Raw genomic sequence first — 25,372 nt, forward strand, 5'->3', positions numbered from 1 at the left:
GTTTAGTTTAAGATTTTATGGCACGAGTCACAAAACATAACAAATATAAAATTAAATAGTATGTTAGTAACATAAACTCAATTTATATTAAAATAATACAATATATTTGAAGTATTGTGTTGTAAAATATTATTTTTAAAAAGCCCAAAGGTATAAAATAGCCTATTGGTATTAAATAGCCCATCTACGTTTCTACAAAGCGCAAATGAATTCTAATATATTCTTTAGAACTCATGTTAGAAGAAAAAAATAATAACCGAAAGACTACTTCTTCGTGAAGTTTAAATTCGTCAGGGTTCTGATAATCTTCGTTGAAGATCTTCGTCCCTTTTCGCACGTCATTTATAATTAGATGCAGGTTAATAACAAAAGACAAGTATCAAAGCTATCCCATTTAAACAAATCCCTGTTAGTTAAATTACATAAAATGCATCGCCCCGCCTATGAACTTTTGTACCTTTGACCTATTAAAATGGAATATCAACACTTCACGGACGAGTGGGCTAAACTGGTTCAGACTGTAATTAATAGAAGCCTCCTTCAATGGAACGTCTGATGTCGGTGCAATCGTCCAACGCCATGATTCTCGTCTTGAACGTGATCGACGATGGAAGAAGGATTTTACAGCCAACGCAGACGGGAGCAATTCACTATCATAAGGATGAAACAATCTTCTATATGCTCAGCGAAAAGTAAAGCAAGAGACAATTGAAAGCTGGTTTGTTTTAAGAACCGAAAACCAATCCTCCCCTCAAAATGAACACAGAAGTTCTATACGGTAAGTACTTTTTATTTGAACATTTATCAAAGAGAAAAGTTGGGAGAAATAAATTAAATAAAAAAAAGAGAACAGAAAAATGTTTGGATACTTATGAATAGAATTGTAAATCTGCAACTGCTTTAAGGAAAAGAAATGGATACATTTTAGACTGACAGTCCTGAAGTTGATTACCTTTCTTTCTTTTACTTTTGTTGTAGTGGGCAAACCGTCATAGGAATGTCAGAGAATAACCGTTTGGAGGGAGAACTTCATCATATAAAAGAAGAGGCACATAAATGATAAAAAGACAATGTTGTTAATCCAGTTGTAATTTTTTATATTTTTCGTATTTTCATTGAAATAAAAAGTAATGCTAGATTATGTGTAAATTTTAACACTTTGTCTTGAGATTTTATAAATAAATTCAACTTAAAACCATAAATTGATAATACACTGTTTCATTTACTTATTAATTGTATTCGATACTACCTTGTTTTGAAAAAGGGACCTATACATATAACTGCCACACAGCTATTTTCTTTCGCGACAAATGTTCTATTGCTTATTGCGTATTGAAAGAGCTTGGTGCGTGTGCTAAAAAAGTTTAATAACGCCATCATCTTGATAATAGCACAGCTATCGTCTGAATAAATAAAAGTTCAAAATTATTACACTTCATGTAATGCTTATGTTATTATAATGTATTATTGTAGCCATTTATTTTATTTATTGGTAGCGTAAAATTTTATTTAGAAAGTTTCTTAAATCTAACAATTCGAATGAAAAAATATGTATTTTATAGTTTTATATCTTGTTTGATCATAAATAGGCGTAGAATAACCTAAATGTAGTGAAATGAAAAAAATTACATTATGCACTCTTAAAGCGGGTAGCCAAACTTTGCCCTATGACATAGTACTCCATCACCCATGAATTGCGAGGCGTCCCGCGATAGTTCACCTGTTTCAGTGATAGGAAGCACCTTATGTAGTTATACCTAAATATTTTCTCAGCATTGATGTGTCCATCACAAAGAACGAAGTTATTACGACCACCATTCCGAATTGCACTCTGCTCCACAACACTTACACTACTGTATTTCACTATCGGCTGGTTAAATATTGATAGAACGTTATATGTCAATCGCTTCCACACTCACTGTCGATTGCTGTCCGAGAATTACAAACTTAGTTAAATATTACAAAATTTAAAATCATTACAAAATTTCTGAGGCAATGCTGATATAACTGTAATTTAATAAATAACATTTTTTGATCAGAGCTTAATACACATATTTATTAAAACTAAAATGAAGTTTTACAGTTTCAACAACTTGTCTTAATAAGAATTTTTTGTGATGACAAAGACCATTTGAAATGATATTCTTGGAAATGGCCTTTTACTTAGAGCTGGTGTACTTGGTAACAGTTTTGGTTGGTACCAACCCCAACAGCGTACTTGGCAAGTTCACTGAAAAAAAAAGTACAACTTTCTAGATTTCTCGACTGATTATAGTTGAGTGCTGAAATGAGCCAAACGAGAAGCTTCAGGAGCAATACACTCGAGGACATCATTGAGAAAACTGATCATGATACTCAGTTTTTTTCTGATGTACCTATGTCGGAATGCACTCTCCTTTTCTTATCTCCGTTCGAGATGTTCCTTTGGGCTTTGCCAATTTTCTGTCTTTTTGTTTATTTTTGGTGACATGACGATTCGTTCAGCAAAATTCTATGAAACCAACGCAAACAGAGTATTCACGACGAGACGACACCCAAGCACGGTAGCAAGGTTATTTTGGCTGGTTTAAAAAGGGTATGAGCTACGAGTGATGATAATCAACCCTGCTTCTTATTTGTTCTAATAGTACTTGACGACACTAGAAAAGACGATGTTGACAGTATAAATGGGAATCCAGGATCGCTTAACCGATGACGAAACTGTAATAGCTGGAAATTATAGAAGAGGAAAGAAAGGAGCGACCGGGCAAACTTGGAAGAATAGACGGGGCTAGCATTATTTCCTGACGAAGATAACGTTAAGTTTTTGAAACTACTTCAATTTAGTTTTAATAAATAAGTGTGTTAAGCTCTGATCAGAAAGTGTTTTATGTAATATGTTTCTGAGTTGTAATGGATAGAGTTAAATTGTAATTTAGTGAAGCATGGGAAAATCTTTTTTCCATTGTATGGACATAAAATGATTCCTTCCTAACAAAAAAGTTACAATAATGTGAGTTTTCAGTATGTCGATCACAGAAACTGTAAATACTTCTGTTCCCTCTCCCTGCCCGAACTTCCAGTCTTTAAAACATAAAGAATGTTTTAGAACTTTTGCCATATTGATATTACTTAAATTCATATTGTAATAATAAAACTCTATTATATTCTATTATTAGATATGATAATGACAAAAAATCTCAAACTTCAAGGTATGATGAATTGTGATCTAATTTGGTTCCTATTTATACTTGGTTATTTTGTGAAGGTAGCAGCAATGATTGCAACACACTTTTAGATGGGTCCAATTTCCACTGATATACTTTAATAAGACGGTGCCATGAGTAATTTTCCTCATCTGTAAAGCCCGCCATAACTATAGGATAGAACCTAGGAAATCTCTTACATTTTTCCTAGAGTCAAAATCTCAACGTGTATGGCATCAGATCGCATGTTATTTCTATGTTCTGAACGATCCTATGAGATTTATCTTATTTAGAGCACGCTCTATTTCAGAAAACAAATTCGTAAGATTTCGATTTAAGCTACATTTGGTGAGAGAAAATATGCTTTTTTCAGAGGTGTGCAATTTAACAATTGCTAAACATGCCCGTAGTTTTCCTGATGCTATCCTACTTTAGATCTCGCAAATTTGTGAAGTGTAATATAATTTTGAAAGAACATTTCACAAGAAATACAAATATGTGGGCGCTGCATCGTGAGAAATGCATGTTGAACTTCTCCATAATCAAGTCAGACAGGATTTCCTACGAGATATGCCATAACATTTTTCCAAAGATAAATCGTAGGGTCTATCCTATTGTGAAGATATGTGTATTTGGACATATAATGAAACATTTTATTTCGGACTTTGGGACATTTTATTTTAAAATTTAATGCAGTGAAAAGCATTATCGTTTGTTTAATGTTGAATCACTTTTCGATTGTTTTCTAAAGTTCATTTACTTTTCCTACATGGAAGTTTTCTTGCTGTCTGTTCATTCTTTCCTACATATGTAATTTCTTAATCAATAAAAACAACAGATTGTTTCCCTGTCAGTATTCCTATCATCACCTCACCTTTGGTTAATCTATGAGTATGCACTTTTCCACGTCACCGAAGAAACACAACGATCCAGGATATGAACCCGGAAGAGACATCGAACAAAACCATTGAGAGACTTTTGGAAGAGGTGGTCCGGGTTGAATTGGAGACGAGTCAACATGTAAGAACGCGGGCTACAATTCCGAGCTTACGATAAGTTTTAATTTGCTCTAGCCTAGAGAGCACTTTGTCTTAGCTAACGTTATAGCTGTGGACTACGATGGATAGTTCGCTGAATAACAATTTCGATTTTGATTGAATTTACCGTCTTTGCAATGCTGGTTTCCTGCTTGAACTTCGTTGACCCTTAATTCACGACCACTTGGACGCCCAGCACACCAGAGAGAGAGTGATGGACGAACATCGACCCATTGGAAGGATCATCCAGAAGGAGACACCGAGGTCTACAAGTAAGTGTGAGTAGATCAACCTATCCCGACAGTCATTCCCTTCTCACCCTCTTCAACCCCTTTAACATCACAATCTGTTTCTTTTGTACATGCTCGATTTTATTTACATGCAACCCAGGTCAGATCCTGTACTTTATGCTCTACCGAATTCAATGTTTACAAAATCCTGGGCGCAACTTGTCAGTTCTGACATCCCCAATTGCACGATTAGGTGACACGTTATCTGAGCTTTCAGACTGACAAGGGGCGATTGCACATGGCGGAGATGTGGTTTTAACCCTTAATCTTCTGCCGTACACATAGTAGAGATGCTATGAGGCTTACGCCTTATGTATAAGCTATAAGCTTGTGTGGATGCACACATATTTGAAACCCTCGATTTTTCTTATCTAGCTGAACATAATTAAGATTCATTTTTGCATTAGTTTGTTTTCCGCCCACTGTTAGAATTCGCTTAAATTCTATTTGTTTTACCACCCTCCCTCCACCCTCTCAATTTGCTGTGTTATTTTGTTTTTTGTGTGTATTTTTAAACACATCATTTTTAGAAATATTTAGAGAATATGGTGAATTCTGGCATTATGGCACAAACTCGACTTACGTCTCTAGATTCGAGTGTGTGCCCCACATTTTTTCACGGCAAGTATGGGGAAGATACCATTCGTTTTTTTTTTGTTTTTTTTTAATATTTTGAGTCTTACTGTGTCATTTACGAGTTTAACGCAATCAAGAAGCGTCATGTGCTTCCATCTATTACGGGATGGGGTCCTGGTGTGGTTTTTAGCATTAACTAGGACAGACGAATTTGTAAACTTGTCGTATGTAGACATTAAGAGACGTGTGATTACATTATTTGGAGGTTTTGTAGTTAAGAAGGTGACGGAACACACCATTCGATCTAGAGATCAAAAAGAAGGGGAACCAATCATGACATATATTTATGACAAGCTAGATATCTTGCTTAGTTTCGATAAATCCATGCCTATACAGCAACAAATCAATTTTCTAGTCGAAGAGTTATTGCCTCAGTACTTTAAACTAACATGTAATAAATCGTTTACGTTGGTTGATGCGTTGTGTGAATTTTTATTACAAGAACAGTCAACCAAGTTAATTGTGAATTATAAGACGCTTGTTAAAGCAGTCTAAAGAACAAATCTTGCAGTATAGCACACCGGAATTTATAGCAAAGATAGCTGATGTTTCGTTGCGCGATAATTCTCATGTTTCATTTCCTCTTGATGAACAACAGTAAAGAAAAGAAAAGCCTGCAGTTTTAGAACCTCATGATATCTTATCCGCTGGGAAACAATGCACTAATCAACAGTCTGTAAATTCCATCCCGCTTCATCAACAGAAATGTAACTCTTATTCTTCCTTTTGTACGTCTGTATGTAAGAGTAATATGAATAATAATATGCATAACAGAATGAGCTCTCCAACGAATACTTCTGTTATTGTCAAGAACAGGCAGAACGGGCGAAAAGAAAATTATAATACGTCTCACGAAAATAATAGTATACACTGTCCAGACAAAGCATTAGTGTGCAACATGGCTCAATTCAAGTGTAACGATGAGTGTAATGTTTTAAATAGAGAAAATAGTTTAGGGAATAGAGAGAGACTCGCTCTCAAGACACACGCTATTACTACGCCTATTGTTAGGGATAGGATTCTGCCTTGTATCAAAATTACTATTGGAAATAAAGAGAATAAGACGTTGTTGGATTCTGGCAGTCAAATTTCTATCTGCTCTTGGGGCCTTCTTAATCCTAACACGAAACTCGGCATCTCGGGTAAAGGACTTGAAACTAACACGTTAGCTGTGTTGAAGTTCAAAATTGACGGCTATTCTTTTACGCATACTTTTAGAATTGTAGACAAATTTGCATCTTCTGTCTTGTTGGGGAATGATTGGTTGCTTCCTCAACATGTTACTATTAACCAAGACATTCACGTAGTTCACATGGGTTTGGGAAACCCACTGAATATGCGTTACCTGAGAGTCATGCTATAAGTACAGTTTTCGAACAAACAGAGAACTTAATGCAAGCGTATTTCATAACGGCGAAATCTGTTACTTTACCACCAAAATCTAGTGTTACAGTGCCTGTTCGTAAGATTAACGATTTAGTGGGAGTAAAGAATATTTTGCAACCCAATGAAAAAATCTGTTCTAAAGCTGAAAGTTTTGTGAATGAGTCTAGAGTGGATTCTGCTAATCCCGTCATTAGAGTAGTCAACCCTACCAACGGAAAGTTATATTTAGAGAAAAATCTTCACTTAGGTGCTGCTATTGACATTAGGCCGGGTGCACATTACCCAAATGATACAAATAGTGTTCAAAATCATTGTTTAGCCAGTAAACAATAAAACAGTAACTTTCCTGCTGGTTTTGATGTTAAGCGTGTGGACATTAACACTCAACTTTTTGATAGACAGAAGCAAATGTTTTATTCTGTCATAGAGAAGTATAGAGATTGTTTTCTTGGTCAGAGGATGATTTTGGGGTGGTTAAGGGTTACGTACATGAAATCAAAATGCTAGATGACGTCCCAGTTCATACGAATCACTTTCCAATTCCCTTCCACTTAAGAGAAGAAGTTAAAAAACAGGTTGAAACTTTTCTCGAACAAGGTGTGATTAGGGGATGTGTATCTAGTTACAATTCACCCATTATTCTCGTGAAAAAGTCTGGATCGTTCAGATTTATTTTGGACGCTAATTTTTTAACCAGCATATACCACCTGATTGTTTTCCAGTACCGTCGATACAGGACATTATTTCGCGCCTTAATAAGTGTCGCTACCTGTGCTCAACTGATTTATTGAGCGGTTTCTTCCAGGTGAGGATCGTCGAGGAGGAAATACCAAGATCTGCAAGTAAGTGCGAGTAGATTAGCTTGTCCTGAAAGTCATTCTTTCTCACCCTCTTTAACCAGTTTAACATCACAATCTGTTTCTTTTGTACATGCTCGATTTTATTTATACGCAACCAAGGTCAGATCCCAAACCTTATGCTCTACCAAACTCAGTGTTTACAAAATCCTGAGCGCAACTTGTCAGTTCTGACATCCCCAATTGCACGATTAGTTAACATGTTATCTGAGCTTTCAGACTGACAAGAGGCGACTGCACACTATAGTTTATCGCAGGCCTAAGTTACATAAAAACATTCTATGAAACAAAGCCTATAAAATGTAAATAACTATGATAAATCAAGAAGAAAAATTTAATTTGATTGAAGTTTATTTTTCAATATAAGTGTACAATAGTATAGTCTTTTTTCTAACATTGATTCTGGATATATTTTTTGATTCATCAAAAACTCTTATAAAAATATTTCATCTTTACTACTAAAACAAAGTTTATATACAAAATAAAGGAAATATAATTATCTCTTAAATTCATGATGATAAACAAAAAAAATATGTAATGAAGTACTTACAATAGGTATGATTGTATTACTAATGCATTCCACGTTTTCAAGTAACAGAAGTATTATTACTTCTTATGGGTAGAAATATATGCAGCTACCGAAACTAAACTATCCTACTGAGAGGTAGAACATTGGAAACATTTTTGCTACTTCTGAAATTATTGTTAAAGCCATCTACTATTTTAATTTATAGTACAAATATTATTTTGTAAGCTCAAGATATTCTAATTTATCACAAATAAAACAATAGCTTTTTTCTTGTAACATATACATATCATTGCTCGTAAGTATTTCCTTGATTTTCATGTCGTTTCTTGTACTCTCCGAGCTAGTTCTTTTATAACCTTCTTCACAGCACAACATTCCAAGGTGTGTAGGAGCCTGGCTCTGGATCGGGAAACTAAAAATCATCAAAAATTATTATAATTCATTTACACTCTATTTAGTTAGAACAAGAAGACAATATACCAGTATATATATATTTGACAATCAATTAAATGTTAATATCAAAATTACAATGCAATGTTCAGAATTTGTTGCTGGTATCGAATTATCTTTCAACGACAAAAACTGAATCCGCAAGAACCAAACCCAATACAAAATGCATTAAAGGCTACAATTTTAACTATTACGTTATTTTCGATAATCATGACTGTTTTCGTTACTTAATGTACAAAATGAAAAAAACAGCCGTAGTTTTGTACATATAGTAAACAGTTTATATACTAATATATATTATGTGTACATTAATATTTTACTAATTCATGAATATCACCAACATTTGTTAGGTATTCTTTTGTTACTGATGGTAAAGAAAAATTGGTTCAATAATAAGCCCACTAAATGCCTCTTTTAGTCGTTTTAATATACAAACTGGGGAGAAAATAATATTGTCCAAACTATGTAGTGAAAAAACAATTATGATTTATTTTAATGTTCTCATAAGTAAGTATGTGGTATGTAAATTTGAGTTCCTGAAACTTTACTAGAAAGGACTCGGTTGTTTTACCTGTTATTCGCCTTATATATACACTAGCCTTCATTGTATATATTAAAATAGCTAGCTAGCTAGGAAGTTCACTCTCAGAGCCTCGCATCTCATATTTCAGTCTGTTTCCGTTCTTCATACGCTAAGAATACGTTTATGGCATTATTCTTTGCAAAAAATGTAAACCCCTTTTTCCCTTAGAATACGCATTTCAATCAAAGTTAAATGATAAAATCTCATCTCGGTCCAAGTCCTCTATTCAAAAATTGATTTCAAATGATCCACACATTTTCCCCTGATGACGAGACTGACAACCTCGAAGTCATTTTTATATATTGAGAAATAAAATAGAAATTGTCCTCTTCTCTCGTTAAAAGGGGAATTTCCGCAAACAATTAGCACATGTCCACTTGCTTTGAATAAGAAATATATATACCAAGTTTCATATCCCTAATGTCTGTAATCTTAAGGAGTTTCGAGATATAGCCATCATATTATAACAATTGCAACGCCCATCCTTTTTCTTCTATTCTGGGGGAAATATTTTTAAAAAATGCTGAAACGTGTGTCTAATTATTTTAAATGAGAAGTCCATATGCCAAACTCTATGAATCTAACCTTCAGAATTTCCGAGATATGGAGATTTTAAGATAATAATAAAATTCCTTCCTTAGTGGTACCTTACATTGCAAATTGTGTCCTGATCAAATTTATTTATTTATTTATTTTGTAGCTTAAACAGTTTGGCCTGGGTGTTGATCAGTCAATCAGTCTCTCTCTCTCTCACTCCGAACTTCTTATATATAGAGAGAGGTGGAACTACTAAAAAAAAATTCGTTCTAAAAATACGAAATCTGGATTGCTCTTTTAAACAGACATTGAAAATGATGGTGTGCTAATGCATTCATAAACATAATGATGGGAAACTTTTTTCAACACATTTGTAAGTAAAGTATGTGTGTGACATTTAGTTGTGATCAAAGCAAAATCGACAACTAAAACAAAACTTACTTTACTTGTGAGTTCATCCGTGCATGCCATTCGTATTCGTGCAGCTGTGGCTGGAGAATCGAATCGAAAGTCATCCTTCAACCCAACATCTGACCGAGCAGCCGCAACAGCTTCTCGAATTGCGAAGAACACAGATGATGCTAGGAACAATGGAGGTTCACCAACAGCCTGAATAAACATGAATACAGCGTAAATTAAAACAGTAATTTTTAAAAAGAAACAGGACCAATTTAAATGTTCAGTACTGGTTTATTGTTATGGTCTGTTTCGTATTTACAACGCAAATGATGAACAGAAGGAATCAACGCACGAATCAGGTCCTGTTGTGTCTTGTAACATACAGCTTCAACATGGAACGTAAGAGAATAGATAAAAAAAAACTCATGTATTAAGCATAGAGTGGAGGATTAATAATAGCAGGAAAAGCAATTATGACAGAGTCATTGATGGAATCAAGAAAAATTCTTTTTTTGCTTTGTAATATTTATCCAATTGAATTTTTATTACGTTTTATTGTAATAAATTATATTAAATTTGCGTTATTACATGTTTCCTCACTTCTCTATTCAACTGGAACTATAAATTCCATATTTATAATGGTTTAACATATCGTTACTCTTTGTAAGTTGCAATGAAATCACGTCTAAGATGAGCCAGAAGATGCAAATAAGACACACTTATAATTCCACTAGACAGATAATGTTTGCTTTTATAAATAGGCACTCTGGGTATGTGCCAGAGGCACAAGGTTCGTGCAAGGAAAAAAACAACCAGAAAACGACCTTATAAACGAACCGTTAAAGTTAACTAAAGTTAGAATAATTACGAAAGATGAGAGACACGTTCCTTGTTGTCAATTGTATTTGTCTCTGTACTATTCATAACAATGTACTCTTATTAGTAGCGAGCGCAACGAGTCTTGGCAGAGTGCGAACAGTTTGATCGCACGAGTGATGAGACTATATTTTATCATAGATGGATACTGGATCAACTTGCTTCTTCTTCCACTTTTAAACTTCCTACCCATCATCTACTGTTTTCATGGGAGCAAGGTCCATGATACAAAAAATAATAATAATAATAATAATAATAATAATAATAATAATAATAATAATAATAATAATAATAATAATAATAATAATAATAAATGTAAATTCTTGCAATTACAACATGAACAGTACAGATTTGTTTATTTATTTATTTTAAGGTTGCTGATTACCATTTCTGGAATTTGCTGGTCAGTACATGGTAGATAATCGAAATACTCTTCGAAGGAGGCTTAAGGGAGAAATCCTCTCTAACCAAAATCGGAATATGTGCTGCTGTCGGAATCGGATTCCTTTTAGATAAAGGAATCGGAATCTAACCAAAATCGGAATATTGTTCTTATGTGCTGCGAATTTAGGCATTTTGCGGCCCTAAGCAATTTATGGACCGAAGCCCCTCAACTACCACTACCCTCACCGCGTGTCCAAACAATGTTGGTCTTTTGCAGCCCATGTGAGCTCTACAGGCCTAGTCAACTTGCCTTGTTTGCCCAATCGTTGAAAATCCGACCATAGCTGTCATTATTGCTAGGACTGAAAGGTCATAACCGGGAGGGCGGTTGCTCACAGTGTGCCCAGAGCGCTGTTGATATTAAAATAGACTTGAGACAAGCTGAGTATACATAAATACTGACCAAGTTCTAAACTACTTATTTAGTAAGATTGGACTTCGTATGAAATGTTTTGATATCTATAACTGCATAATAATGTATATAATAAAAGTAGCAGAGTATTTGTAAGCACGACAATATGCGATGATGAGTGGAACTCATAGGCAAACGTAATAAATAGATAATGATATTATAAATGAAATAAATAAATAAATAGATAACGATATTCAAGAGAAATTAGATTACTTAATAAACGATACTATGGCTTAAATTATTTTGCAACTAATTGATACATTACATTAAACACACACCTTTGACGAATAAACAGCCCTTGGATTTGGCGCTCCTTTCAGAAGAGATACATTAAATTCTTGAGGGATGTCAGCAAAGCCTGGAATCTTGTACATCCCTGGTCCTCTACTGTATAGGGTTCCTGTAGGAGAATACACGATCTCCTCCAGTGTAAATAAACCATAGCCTTGCATGAATGCTCCTTCAATTTGTCCAATGTCTATAGCGGGGTTCAAGCTTTCGCCCAAATCCATCACAATATCAGTGCGTATGACCTGAAAAAGCAAAAATTCGTAGTTGCCACAATTTAGAAACTTCAAGCTCCAAGCTGTCTTTAGCTTCTATAGAAATCTCCTAAACGCACTCTTCAAAATATCCACGGCATGAATATTCTGTTACATCTGAGTATAAACTATACTTACAGTTGTTTAGATAACTAACAGTTTTTCATCCGCTCACTATGTGAATTTACGGTATTTATATTACTACTTTAAATTTAATAAACTGCTTCCTGCTTAATGGGTATTAACGAAAACATTTACATCAAGAAAGCCATTTTATGGAAAATTTGACTATATTATCTTGTATTCAATGCTTTTCTTTATTTCACACATAATTGGATAACAGTTCGTCTTGAGGCTAATGCTAACGATTATGTAATAGTAGCAATTCTGGTAACAGATATTTGCCACGCACATTCTTAAAATGTGAAAAGCCTGAAAAGCAACCGATAAATAACACTGACGATTTGGGAAAACGACCAATAATCGTTATTGAAGAAAACTTCTTGATAATAAAGACTGCATTTTAAATATTATTTTAATTTAAAATGGAATTTATGTAATGCTTTGTATAATGCATTAATAATACATCGTACTACAGTTTTAAATTCGAGGTAGCAGATAACACACAATACATTGCTGTAAAGATCCTTCTCGAATTTACTACTGGAAATATGGGTTTATGTGAAGCGGAATCTCGCACAGTGTAGAAGAAAGTTCAATTTCTTTTTGTGTAAGTTAAGTCAAGTGCCACGTATATCTCTAGCGTAAAATACTGAATTTTCCTTTTTAAACAGAAAACTATCCTACTTACACACATATTTGAACATGTTCTTGATAATTGTACTCTATTTACTTACAAAGATATTATCCATATTGTACAAATAGTAAACACGAACTGAATAAACAAACGAACATGCTTGTACTTGAATATTTGTTAGACATATTTTGTGCTGTTTAATACTTTTTCATTTACATGCTTCTCATTTATTTATTTATTTATTTATATTGCTGACCGTTGTGTCATTCTAACTTCTTTGATATACATTTTTTCACCCATTAATTTAATTCCTCTCATCTCATTTTTAAAAGTTTAATTTGTTAGACGTTTCAGAGTATCTCAATTCGATTCTCCCTTCTTTGTTCGTTTCTCTCAATTCTCTTATTTTCTACAGCCAGTGCACCCTGGTATGAGTAGTTTCTTCTTTCTCTTGAGCCCTCTTTCCGTAATTCTCTAGCCCCTTCTTTCACCCAGTCAGTATAACGCAATGAACCGATGCTGTTTGATGTGCTTTACCTTCTTTAAATATTATATTGTTTTCTTTCTTTCTATGCCCTGATAACTACATTAACAATTTGCGCCACAATGGCACCCAGACAAATTCAATATTCACCATTTATTAAACTTTTAAACATAATTACCTTATACAAGTTTGACCATTGTTATATTCAGTGAGTATTTTATGAATGTGTACTTTAATTAGAATGTATCAGTGCTGTTATTCACAATTATTATGAACAATTAAGATAGTATAATTTACTACTTTTTAACAGCTAGATTCATACTTATGTCTGTATAATCCTAGTTGCAGCATATGCTGTAACTAATATCGTTATTTAATTCATTCTACTTTACAACAAACTCATTGGTGTAGCAGAAGTAAATGTTATGCGTCAGATGGTCAGCATCACAAGCTTCCATATAAATTCTATAATGCTACCTTGAAACTTTAGAATTTTCTGTGAGTCGACGTTATAAGTTTGTTTCCAATCAATCATCTTACTTCAAATTCTGATTGCTGAAAATTTCTTGCCTTTTCAAACTTCCGGTTCTACGCTGAAACCCTGTACACTAGGGATAAAAATATAGAGTAAGAGAGACATAAACATTGAGGAAATAAAAAGGAACGGACTCAGTAGGGAAGAACAGTGAAGATACACTTGTTATTTCAATTGCTGCAGTCACTTCGTCTTATTCTTATCGTAGCAGCTCCATCAGACAACACAACTAAGCCAAGGCGCAGTAGAGAGGAAACTGTGAACAATGGAACACGGCCGTAATGCATGTTCACCTGAGTATGTGCTAGACAAAGGCCTATCCAATTTTGTGATTGGAACACGGTCAATAGATTCAGAACTCTCTATCCGCATTCTATTCCTCCCACTGCCTCAGCTTGGCTAGTTATCCTCTGTTCAATATACAGCTAGCCTTACCTTCCATGAACAAGGCTCCGAGAGGGGGCCGAAGCTTGGAAGTCAAAGTATTTTTCAAGAATCAATTTCAAGTAAGTGATATGATTGCTAACATTCCTCAGCAAGTTAGCACACTGGTTTCAGTCTTACTTTGAACACTGATTTAAAATAGAAAAGATGTAAACTTATAGATAACGTTAATGAGAAGTTAAAGGCTTATAATCTTAAAAGACAGTTTTACAGTTCCAAAGTATTATCGTATTTGTGAAACAAAAGCAACTTCAAATAACTTACCTGGTGATCTCCAGTAAGACAATCAATTTCCACTTCAGAAACAGCTACACCGTATGTGAAATAACTAAAAGGTGTTCCTGTGTTAGTGTCAAAATCGTAGCCAATGTTAGGTGTTCTAAAAGTTTTAAAAAGAAGCAAGAGAGAAATTTATTAATATACAAGGATAAGCACTAACTTCGAAGCAAAATATTCAAGGTGTGATCAAAAAGTACGGTTAATGTAGTTGCACAGTGCTATCTATCACTGTTGTATCCATTTCAACTAGTAAGCCCGGTATCTAAATCTTTTGTACAGTCAGTGTTGAATTTGAACGAGTTGTGACAAGTTAGTCGGCTTCCAGAGGCAGAAGAGTGAAGACGTGTTAAGATTGTCTGTCGCGAGCAATTATTAATTTTTGTTCTAAGATGCAAAAAAAGTGCCAAAGAAGCTCAGGAAATGTCAAAATCAGTGTATAACGATGCAGCGGCTGTTTACAAGTGGTATGAGCGATTCAAAAGTGGCAAGGAGTCGGTTGGAAACGAGCAACGATCGAGACGTCCTTCAACGTCAGGAACTGATGAAAACATGCAAAAAGTAGCACAAATTATTCATTCAAACAGGCGAATGACTATTCGAGAGCTTTCCAAAGAACAAAACATCTCGTATAGATTCGTGAAAACCATTTTAAGCGCCGATTAAATGGGAAATTTGACTTCCTTCCTTCACCACGGAAAGGCGCACTTTGCTTTTGATCCGCGAGCTTTTGGCCGAAAAAAAAAAATATTCCTGTCTGTCCGCATTCATTGTGCTCTCCAGATATAGCACCACGAAATTTCTGGCTCTTCCATAACATTAAGACCATGCTTACAGGAAAACGGTTTGACACCATCCGTGACATTGAGAGGGCCACGAAGGAGCAGCTGAACGCCCTTTCAAAAGAAGCCTTAAAATGTTTCCGGTCATTGATTTAACGTTGGGACAAGTGCATTGCTAGCCAAGGACAGTACTTTGAAGGAGATTAAATCAAATTCCACATGAGTTTATTACTTTGTTTCTAATAAAATTATTCACCGTAATTTTGATCACACTTTGCAGAACAAGCACATAATATTTATGTATTTTCTGTGTCACTTAATTTCAGTTTCATTTTCTGTCCAATGACCTCTCTACAATCTATGGTTTCTTTTGCCCAAAAATGCTTCGATACATAGTCTTATGTTGTCATACACAAAGGCTTACAAAAACGATACCACAGTTTGTATAATTTGACATGTCAAAAAGTAACGACATCAATCGCTGTAATTAAAATATGGAGTCTGTACTTGAGTAAGTAGCCCTAAGATATGATTTTCAGTTGTTGTAATGGACTATAGAAAGTTTCAAATTTTGAGGAAATTCCGACTTTTATTACAGATAAGGACTAGACTACTCGACCCATATTAATGATAACAATTAAAGGTGTTGTGTATTTCATTTGTTCCTACTTTGCATTTTTTAAAAACAAAATTGCATTTAATGAACCAAAGAGAATATTATGACCAATAATAATGTTCATTTGTAACAAACAAGAACGAATCTAAGAAGAAAATAAAAATGTAGTTTAATGAGGAGAAATGCATAATACTATTTTTTCCATATGACGTTCTATTGTGTGACTAGTACAGGGAGAAAAAGTAATGAAAATCTATATTATATATATATATATATATATTATAGGGTATCCCGGGAGGAAAAGGCAATATTTTGGGAAACCATAGAATGTTACATTACAAGCAAAAAAGTATAAATGAACCAGGAATAGATTCGGCTTTTTCAGAAACCAAATTTTAAAGTAAGTGAGATTATTGCTATAATTCCTAAGAATGTTAGCATACTGGGGAAAAAAATATGCAATTACAATGCTATCAAAAATAACTTTACACATTTTTTCAAGGGATTGAGTTATGTAATCAACAGAAAAGAATTACAGTTACCTGTAGAATCCAGTAGCTGAAAGACTAACTCTTTCTAAGTAAGCAGATTTTACCCAATCCTCCCACTTGCCTTTCGGATTTGCAGCTATGAATGGTTCCAATCTCTCCTTAATTGTTTGACATGCATACTAAAACGATAAAAAATGAAAATATAAATACATATATACTTTTATGTCACTGTATTCTAACCTGGATTTGAATTAAATCACTATGTACGGTACTGTCTTAGTCACATCTTAGACATACAGAGTGTGAGAATAAGAATCAAGTATACTTTAAACGCGTTAAGAAAATATCCAAACAAAAGAGCACATAATCCTGAATCCAAAACGAAGATATTTTTGCACGTAAAAGTACTTGAAATATTCTACGAGAAGTTTATAATAATGTTACTTAGAAGTTGAAACCAAATTGGCATATTTACCGTTTTAACTTTGCATTGACTACACTGAACATTATATTAACATTCACAAAAATCACTTCTTTAATCCATAGTATAAATAAAGTTGATTTATTGTTTTGGAATTGAGCGTCTCTTTTCCGCACCGGAACTATATCAATCATAGGTCTACAGCTTAACGTGGGTTCCGAATCACGTGAATTCCCACTGGGAATTGAATAAGATCTTCTGCAAAAAAGGCACGTATGCTAAACCACATATCTACCAGAGAGCTCTCTCTAGTATATTTACAGGTTTTAACACCGGTTGAACTTTCTGATTTTGGTGGTAAACAGAAATTAGTGTGAATAGATACGAGCATAACACATTAGATATTTCAACAAACTGCCACTTATTTTCAATGTTCGACATTCTTCTTCCGGATAGTAGCACTTCGGTAAGTACTCTCACAATTTAACAAATCACAAACCGAAAAAGTAATTTAATTTTTTAACAAATTAAATGAAATGAAATCTTTGTTTTACACCCCACAGTTATGGCGTTTAGGCTAAAGGAGACGATGATGATGAAAAATGAATGAAATGGTGGAATGAAGAAAGCGGGAGGAAACGGGAGAAATCCGAAAAAACCACGCACTCTGTGTTTGTCTACCACAAAGTTCACTTGGCGCGAGCTGGGATCGAACCAAGGACCCCATGTACCAGAGGTGAACACACTACCACTGAGCCACTGCGGCTCCTCATTTAATTTAAAAGTAATTTAAGTAATTTAAAAGTAATGTAAAAATATGCAAACAAATAATATACAGTATTAAGTAAAAGTGCTTTTAAAATACCGTCAAATCGTCCTGATCTTGTGACTTGAACTTACTTCCTTCACACCCTTCCCACGTTTAAACCAATATATAATTTTCTCTTATTGCAAGATAACGTAAAAAAACAAATAAATCACTACTATTTATTTTTTTGCGTATAAAATTACTTGAAATACAGTACTAAAAAATCATCAATGTTCAGATTCATGTAAAGCAATATAAGAATATAATACACATTGATATACCTCAGTCCACATAAACGTATCGATGGTATATGTTTATCAGTCAATTAAAGGTTGTGTGTTTTCGCCATTTTCTACAAATTCTAGTGTTCTATACATCACTTTATCATGCGCAGCGTTCAACAATTTTCGTTTTTAGAATACATCCACCACACAGCTGCAAACACAATTATCCCCAATTGCAGGAAAGGTATTCGAATTGTCTGTTAGTTTGAAAATTTTATGACCATGTCGGCAAAATTGGCGACTTAAATTTAAAAATCTACTACTAGTTCGTTCAAAGATCTCTGGATAGTGTGGCATGTGACGTGGTTAGGTAATCTAGCTCTCTTAGAGGCGAGATGTTCTGAAGGGGTAAGGCCATACTTGTGAGGGTTGTTGTTTAATGATGGTCTGCGCACCTACTAACTGTACTGGGTTCGAGTCTCAGTCATAAATTCGGAGCCCACATAAATAATAAGTATTATGAGTCATAAATACGGTGTTGTAAGAAGGATGTAAAACAAGAACTCAAACTAATCCTTGACGTGATTTTGTGCTGCTCTTTTTATCAGCCACTCACTGTAATGCATTCTCTTAAATGGTCTATTTTATCATAGCATCTCATACCATGAGTAAAAACTATACTATTTAAAAAAAAACTGTTTTATGTTGCATATTTTGTAAAAATAGCAAAGTAATAACATTATATCCGTAGAGTCCATTACCTCTAAACGTTTCGCTGATTGGATCTATTCAAGTGGAATTTTTAATCTTATCAATGTCTTAGAAAGAAAAGAGTAAGGAAATTATAACTAACTAATTAACCCTATGGCCTATGGAACCCGGAGATTCAATGCTGTATTCTCAAAAATTCTCCAATGACTTCTGTCCTTAGTCAACTGGATTCAGTTTCTACTTTGTATTCCAATTTCTTCAAGATCCATTTTAATTTTGTCCTTCCATCTGCGCTAAATCTTTCTAATGGTTGGGTTTTCAGTTAAAATTTTGAAAGAGTTTCTATTTTTTCCATTCTAGTTACATGACCTGCCAACTGAGTCTCCTAGACTTAAAAATAAAAATGAAATGAAATCATTCATTTTTACGTCCTTATCCATGCTTATTCTGGCTAGGCTAAAGGAGACGAGGATGATGAGAAATGAATGAAATGGTGGAAGGAATAAAGTAGGAGGAAACGAGGGAACCCTGAGAAAACTCACGCACACGGTGTTTGTCCACTATAGAGTCTAATTGGCGCGAGCTGGGATCGAACCAGGGACCACACGCACCGGAAGTGAACGCTCTACCACTGAACCACCGCTCTCCTAGACTTAAGACCATAACAATGTTAGGTAAACCATATAAATTATGTACAAGAACATTATTATTTTCATAAATACATTTTCCAAACGAACGTATTCTCTAGACTATTTTCGCCTTTAATCGAAATAAATTCACCTATTTTATGCATAAATAACAATTTTTCAACTTTGTATAACCTGGTCATATCTATCTTTAGACAAATCATATCATCAACGTCAATGTTGTACAATAATAAGTAACAATCTAACAGAGGGAATAATGGCGACATAACGCTCGTTCTGTACTAACAGCAACTATGCCGAAAACAAGGTAAAATAAGCTACAAAAGAAAGATTCCATCTTTCATAAACTGATAATGCTACGGTAATTAAAACATGCAATATAATGGATAGTGAACACGATTATTTATTAAAATGGGCTTATAAAAAGATACATATTTCATGACTTATTCCGTAACGTCCATTATGCAATATCAGTCAAAATCATAATAATAGTGGTATTTCCTCCCTTACTTTACAGACAAGTGTGCAATTTGGAAACACTTTCTGCCCAAGATACCGAAAACTAATTCCCACAACAAACATTTCACTACCAAGTTTCAAAATTGCTCTTTTATGTATATTACTTCTTAGATTGTTTAAAAGTTTCTTCAGTGGGAGACTCGTCAAACATTTGACACCATTTCTCACAGAAATCAGAAAATAAGTTTCCTAAGTACTGTCGTAAAAAAAAATTATGGGCTCTTACGTTCAAATTTTTCAGGCTAAGTGGTCTTATGGAAATATCTGCTTGCGACAAAGTGCAGATGAACAACAAGAACAACAACAATAACAAAATATATATATATTGGTCTATAGTTGAATATTTTAACACTTGTTAATCTAAGTCGAAAACACATTTTTCTACTCCTTTTAAAGAAAGCTTCGTTGGTTATTTTTATTACGAATCATTTTAAATATTGTCATATGAGATGGAGATCCCATTTATTAATCTTAACTAGTAATTTTATTTATTTATTTTTTAAGTCAGACAGACAATAATTTTTGTACGTAAGAAATCACTAGTACTAATCAAAGAAAGCAGGGAAGAATTTGGACTTGAGGTTTCACTTCTTACTCATGATTTGAAACACCAGCTGGCCTATGTGTATGTATTATGCCATTAATTGTTGTATACAGTATAATTGTTTCATGTAATAGAACCAGTTTGCACTTTCTTGTTTTGAAATGGATATTGAGTCACCAAGCTGAACAGTACACACAAATTTTGTTGATCCACTTTTGAAATAAAGTAATGTTTTAGTAGATAACATACGTTCGGCAATACGTGGATTACAACCTATCTTTAAAAAATATCAAATATAAACTACCTCAAAAAAATAATAAAAACTTTGATAGAGAGCAGATAGAGAGAAAGAAGTTTTTCTTAGTTGAAAGAAATAGCTGCGCAAAAAATTGTAGGTTGTATGTAATAAATGTTTGTTTATCTTATTCTCGTACTGATAGGTCAACTTAACATTTGTATTAGGAAGTTATGCTAAATTAATTCTAAAAACAGGTTCTTATAGCATGAAAGCTAAAATAAAGATCGAAGTCTGGAAATTTATTTAAAGAATCTCAACTGACCTGCGTTCGTTTCTGTTGTTATTGACACTTTCTTTTCTCAAACTTAGAGCAGAGAGTAGCAGCATTTTAAATGCACATTCTGAAACATTAATTATACAAAGAGCAAAATAAAACTTATTTTCGTAATTCCTGTTTAAAGAAAATGATCATGAGAAAGAAAACGTGAAAGAAATTTGAAAGAAAAATGTAAGAAAAAGAATATGAAAGAAAAAATGTGGAATCTCAGCACTAATCAAGGAAAGTAGGGAAGGCATTGAGGTTTCACTTCTTACTCATGATTTTAGAAACCTGATGCCTATCACATACTGGTCTATATTTATAAGATCATTCAGTTTTTATTTTACTTAGAGTGTGATTCGACTCCATCCACCGTCCCTTCTGAGCCAATGAAAGATAAGCGTTGTTGAATTAATTTTCCTTACCATCACAGCCATCCCATTTAAATCAGAACCAACACTGGCAGCAGTCGCTGATGTATTTGGGACTTTGTCTGTTGAAGTTTCCGAAATATGAATGTAGGAATGAGGAATTCCGAGTACTCTGCTGGCAACCTGCAAAAATCAATATTACATTTGCAAGTTAAGAATGTTTAAGTCAACCAAATTTTTTGTTTCATTTGTATTACTTCCAAATATCATAACGTGTATTTAAACAAAAATAGAAAGTAAGATTTATGAAACATATCATTACTCACATGATGATTAACTCTAGGTAACGGTTTGTTCTATTAAGAAGTTGTGTAGTACCTTCTGTAGAATATTTTGCTTCCTCGTGTATTCTAATTCTTATATCATGGATGTTTTCTATAAATATCTCAATAATAATATAAGCAACCATTAGATTTATTTACTAAAGGTAAGATAACATTTGGGTGGGAATATTAAAAATAATATGGCATTAATGAAATAACCTGAGATAACACACGATTTTTGTGCACAGTCACCGACAAAACAAAATAGCGTATTTCATATGTAAATTATAGACAATATGCTACTATCTTTTATACATTGTCGAATTTATTGTTGAATTAAATAATACGAATTATTTTCGGAGAATAGCTTATTTCTTCAATTTATTTTGAAGGCTACATTACCCGTAAAATATGAAACTTGGTTGGTTGGTTAGACTTCTGTTGGTTAGACTTATTTTGAAGTCTAACCAACAGAAGTCAAACTGTCAGATGAATTGTAATTTGAAACTATCAATTATCTGCAGCTATTGTTTGTTAGATTTTTTATGTATCAGTAGGTAAGTCATTGAAACACATTAATGTACATTTTAGTAGTCACTTTTTACAATAACTTTAAAGACCACTCACAACAATAATAATTGAAAGTGCAATTGTTTGTTTGAGAGAGTAATAATCCAAAGCACAATTAATTCCAAGTGAGTTTCGTTATACAGTTGTAAAACTACGGTGGACCTCCAAAGTACATGAACTCAATTCTGAAACAGATTTACGACTTCGGAGTGCAACACAGAGATACTGAGAGATGATGCTTGTTACATAGTAAATTTATACTACTTCCGGTTTTGATAGAGTAATGCGAGTGGAGATGGTATCTTTCTTTGAGACGTTGAGTCGATTTAAGAAAAACGCTTATTGCTATTATTATGGTTTTTGTTCTATAGCTATCACTATTCACCGTATTTATGAAACCGGAAACAGTTGATTCCTACCACTTCTGATTTTAACAGATGGTTAGTGGAGGAGATGAAACATGTCGATATATTTTATTATGTTTGCTCTATGTAAATGAATATTAAAACCTGAAGTATTCATAAATTTCAACCACTTCCGATTTTGGTAGAGGGTTACGGGTAGTTATAGTATGTTTTCCTGGAATGCTTAATCGATTTTTTTAAAAAACGCTTATTGCTATCTATTATCGTTTTGTTTTATAATGATCAACGTTGAAACTGGAAATAGTTAATTTTAAACACTCCTGGTTTGAATAGATGAAGCCCATTCTTGGGATCTGAATCGATTGCAAAAGAAGACAGACAGACGGACAGATATAGCCGTCCTATAAGACCTATGACACTTACAAATTGTTTGGATAGCATAGTTTGGAAGTCTAAAAAATGATAATATGTCAGTATAATGGAATGATTTAAAGATCCAAACGGGCCTATGTATCTAGCTACATTTAGTATTACAATTTTAGACTATAACGAATATCTCCGTTTTTCTTGCTTTACTATTTGCAAGCATCTTTCACATGGATTTGTTTCAGACAATTAAATAGCAACGCAGATTAAGAATATTGAATGTCCAGGCGGCCCTATTCATCTTCAATAGCATAACATCTATTATGGAATGCCTCTTGAGATAATTCACAATGGTAAAAATTACACTTCTATTGCTTTATACTATGGGGAGAAAACTTATCCAACGTAATAATTCTCGTACGCAAGAATTAAAACATTAGGGAAATTTCCTTCCCTTAATTTGAAGCGATATTTTTTTCATGGGACACCTCAAGAGCCGCTACTATAAATCTGTTTAAAATATAATATGTTTCAAATCTCGACTTGATAACTTATTGATCTATTTTAAAACATCTTGAGACAAATATTATAGAATTTCAATGGCCCTAATGAAGGGTCTGTTTTCTGTTATCTATAGTAACAAATATCTGATATTTGTTTTTAATGTCCCACGATAATTCCACGACAAATATAATTTATTCATTTCCTGAATGAACCAGATCTAACTTCATTAACATCTTGGATTGGAACATTATTTAAAATAAGGAAAGAAATCTGTACTTCATTACTTTAGTGTGGTAGTTCAAATCAAAATTATTCCTGTAATAATCATTTACAACTTGGACCTTTACAGGAAAGTTATATTACAGTAGATAGCAGTATTCTCTCTTTTTTAATTCATTTCTTGAAGCGAAAACTATTAAAATTTGATATGCAAGGCGATCTGATATTCTAATAACGGTTAAATGTAAAGAAATTATTTCTAAATTTAGACAAAAATGTTCTATAACTTACTGTCAAAAGCAAAAACTGAATACTCGTAAGTGCAAACAATAAAGATATTAAACTATTTACGTCCACAAAATATTTAAGGATGGTATTTTCCCCGTCAATTTATATAATGAATAATAAAGAATAGTTTTCTCAAATTGTACAACTAAACAATGCTTTTGGAACTGACATCTTTCTTTAAAAAAAAGAAAAGAAAAGTTCATTACTTCACTTATTAACAATACAATCAATTGTCGAAGGCTATTTTGGAGAAATTATTTAAAGATATAGTCCATTTTTAAAGGTAAAACATCAATTTGAGATAATGTTTAGCAATTACCTCAAAGAGAAGTGCTTATGAACAAACCCTTTAAAACAAATGAAGCGATATAATAATGACAACTATATCCATATCCCTTCATTTCATTTACTCTGGAAATCTGGGCATAACAGAAATGAAGAACGTGAGACAACTTTTAAAAATCATATCTATTAATATACACTAAATCAATAAGTAAGTGAGGAAGACCCTATTACATCTAAATCTTTATTCATATAATAATTGTATTTCTTTTAGGGCTAGTTAGATCCGACTATCAAATCAGTCTTAAAATGCGATTTGAAAAATTTCAATCGACGAGTATATTGCCTAACTTATCTAGAAAAAAAAGTGAAAAATTTTTCTTGAGCATAAAAACTCCGTTTTATAATTTATATTATAATATTCTTCGGTGCATTATTATCTTACAACATATACGCTAAAAGCAACATTCAGAATATATAAGTTCCCGAGAATTACAGTGCAACATGTTTAAAACACTTGTCAAACCTTTTTTTAAGCAGCTCTCAGCATGGTTTCCTACCTGGACGTTCATGTCTTACTAATCTATCAGTGTTAGTCACTCAGGCGGTCCAAGGAATCACGGCTAACTCTCAACTTGATGTAATGTACTTTGATATATGTAAGGCCTTTAATACTATAAACACCAAATTACTTCTTTACAAACTCTCTAATAGATCTAACATTTATGGCAAGATCCTCTCGTTCATAGATTGTTATCTCTCAGGGAGAGAGCAGCGCGTTACTCTTTTCGGATCCCTGTCTCAGTATAGTCCTGTTTTATCCGGAATGCCTCAGGGGAGTGTGTTGGGTCCACTCTTGTTTTTACTGTACATAGATGACTTACCTAGCATCATTTCATCCTCTTCAACAAATATTTTGATCTTCACTGATGACTGTAAACTCTTTAGAGTAATTAATTCTGTAGGCGATGCATCTTCACTGCAAGCTGACACAGATATGTTAAGTAACTGGTGCTCTACCTGGAATCTGTCTTTAAACCCCAAAAATGTTCTATTCTTTTTATCTCTTTAAAAAAAGAGTGAACTTCACCAGATATGGTGGGTC

General features: G+C 33.5%; 2 protein-coding genes across 3 annotated transcripts in view; one reads left to right on the forward strand and one right to left on the reverse strand.

Moving 5' to 3' along the window:
• Nucleotides 1-1,196, forward strand: part of LOC145690316 (uncharacterized) — a 41,409-nt gene extending 40,213 nt beyond the window's left edge. For both annotated transcript variants that reach the window (XM_081765095.1, XM_081765096.1), the window contains exon 6: nt 979-1,196. In XM_081765095.1, coding sequence (XP_081621221.1) covers nt 979-1,011 — 33 coding nt within the window. In that variant the 3' untranslated portion in view covers nt 1,012-1,196. The remainder of the gene's footprint in view (nt 1-978) is intronic.
• Nucleotides 1,197-7,731: 6,535 nt separating this feature from the next.
• Nucleotides 7,732-25,372, reverse strand: part of LOC145690317 (xanthine dehydrogenase-like) — a 129,066-nt gene continuing 111,425 nt past the window's right edge. Inside the window, exons 23-28 of the mRNA XM_081765098.1 lie at nt 21,405-21,533; nt 16,600-16,727; nt 14,648-14,762; nt 11,900-12,154; nt 9,932-10,099; nt 7,732-8,332 (exon numbers count right to left, since the gene is read on the reverse strand). Coding sequence (XP_081621224.1) covers nt 8,282-8,332; nt 9,932-10,099; nt 11,900-12,154; nt 14,648-14,762; nt 16,600-16,727; nt 21,405-21,533 — 846 coding nt within the window. The 3' untranslated portion in view covers nt 7,732-8,281. The remainder of the gene's footprint in view (nt 8,333-9,931; nt 10,100-11,899; nt 12,155-14,647; nt 14,763-16,599; nt 16,728-21,404; nt 21,534-25,372) is intronic.

The sequence above is a fragment of the Thermobia domestica genome, chromosome 7 (genome assembly GCF_964235325.1).
Source record: "Thermobia domestica chromosome 7, izTheDome1.hap1.1, whole genome shotgun sequence".
Classification (NCBI taxonomy): domain Eukaryota; kingdom Metazoa; phylum Arthropoda; class Insecta; order Zygentoma; family Lepismatidae; genus Thermobia; species Thermobia domestica.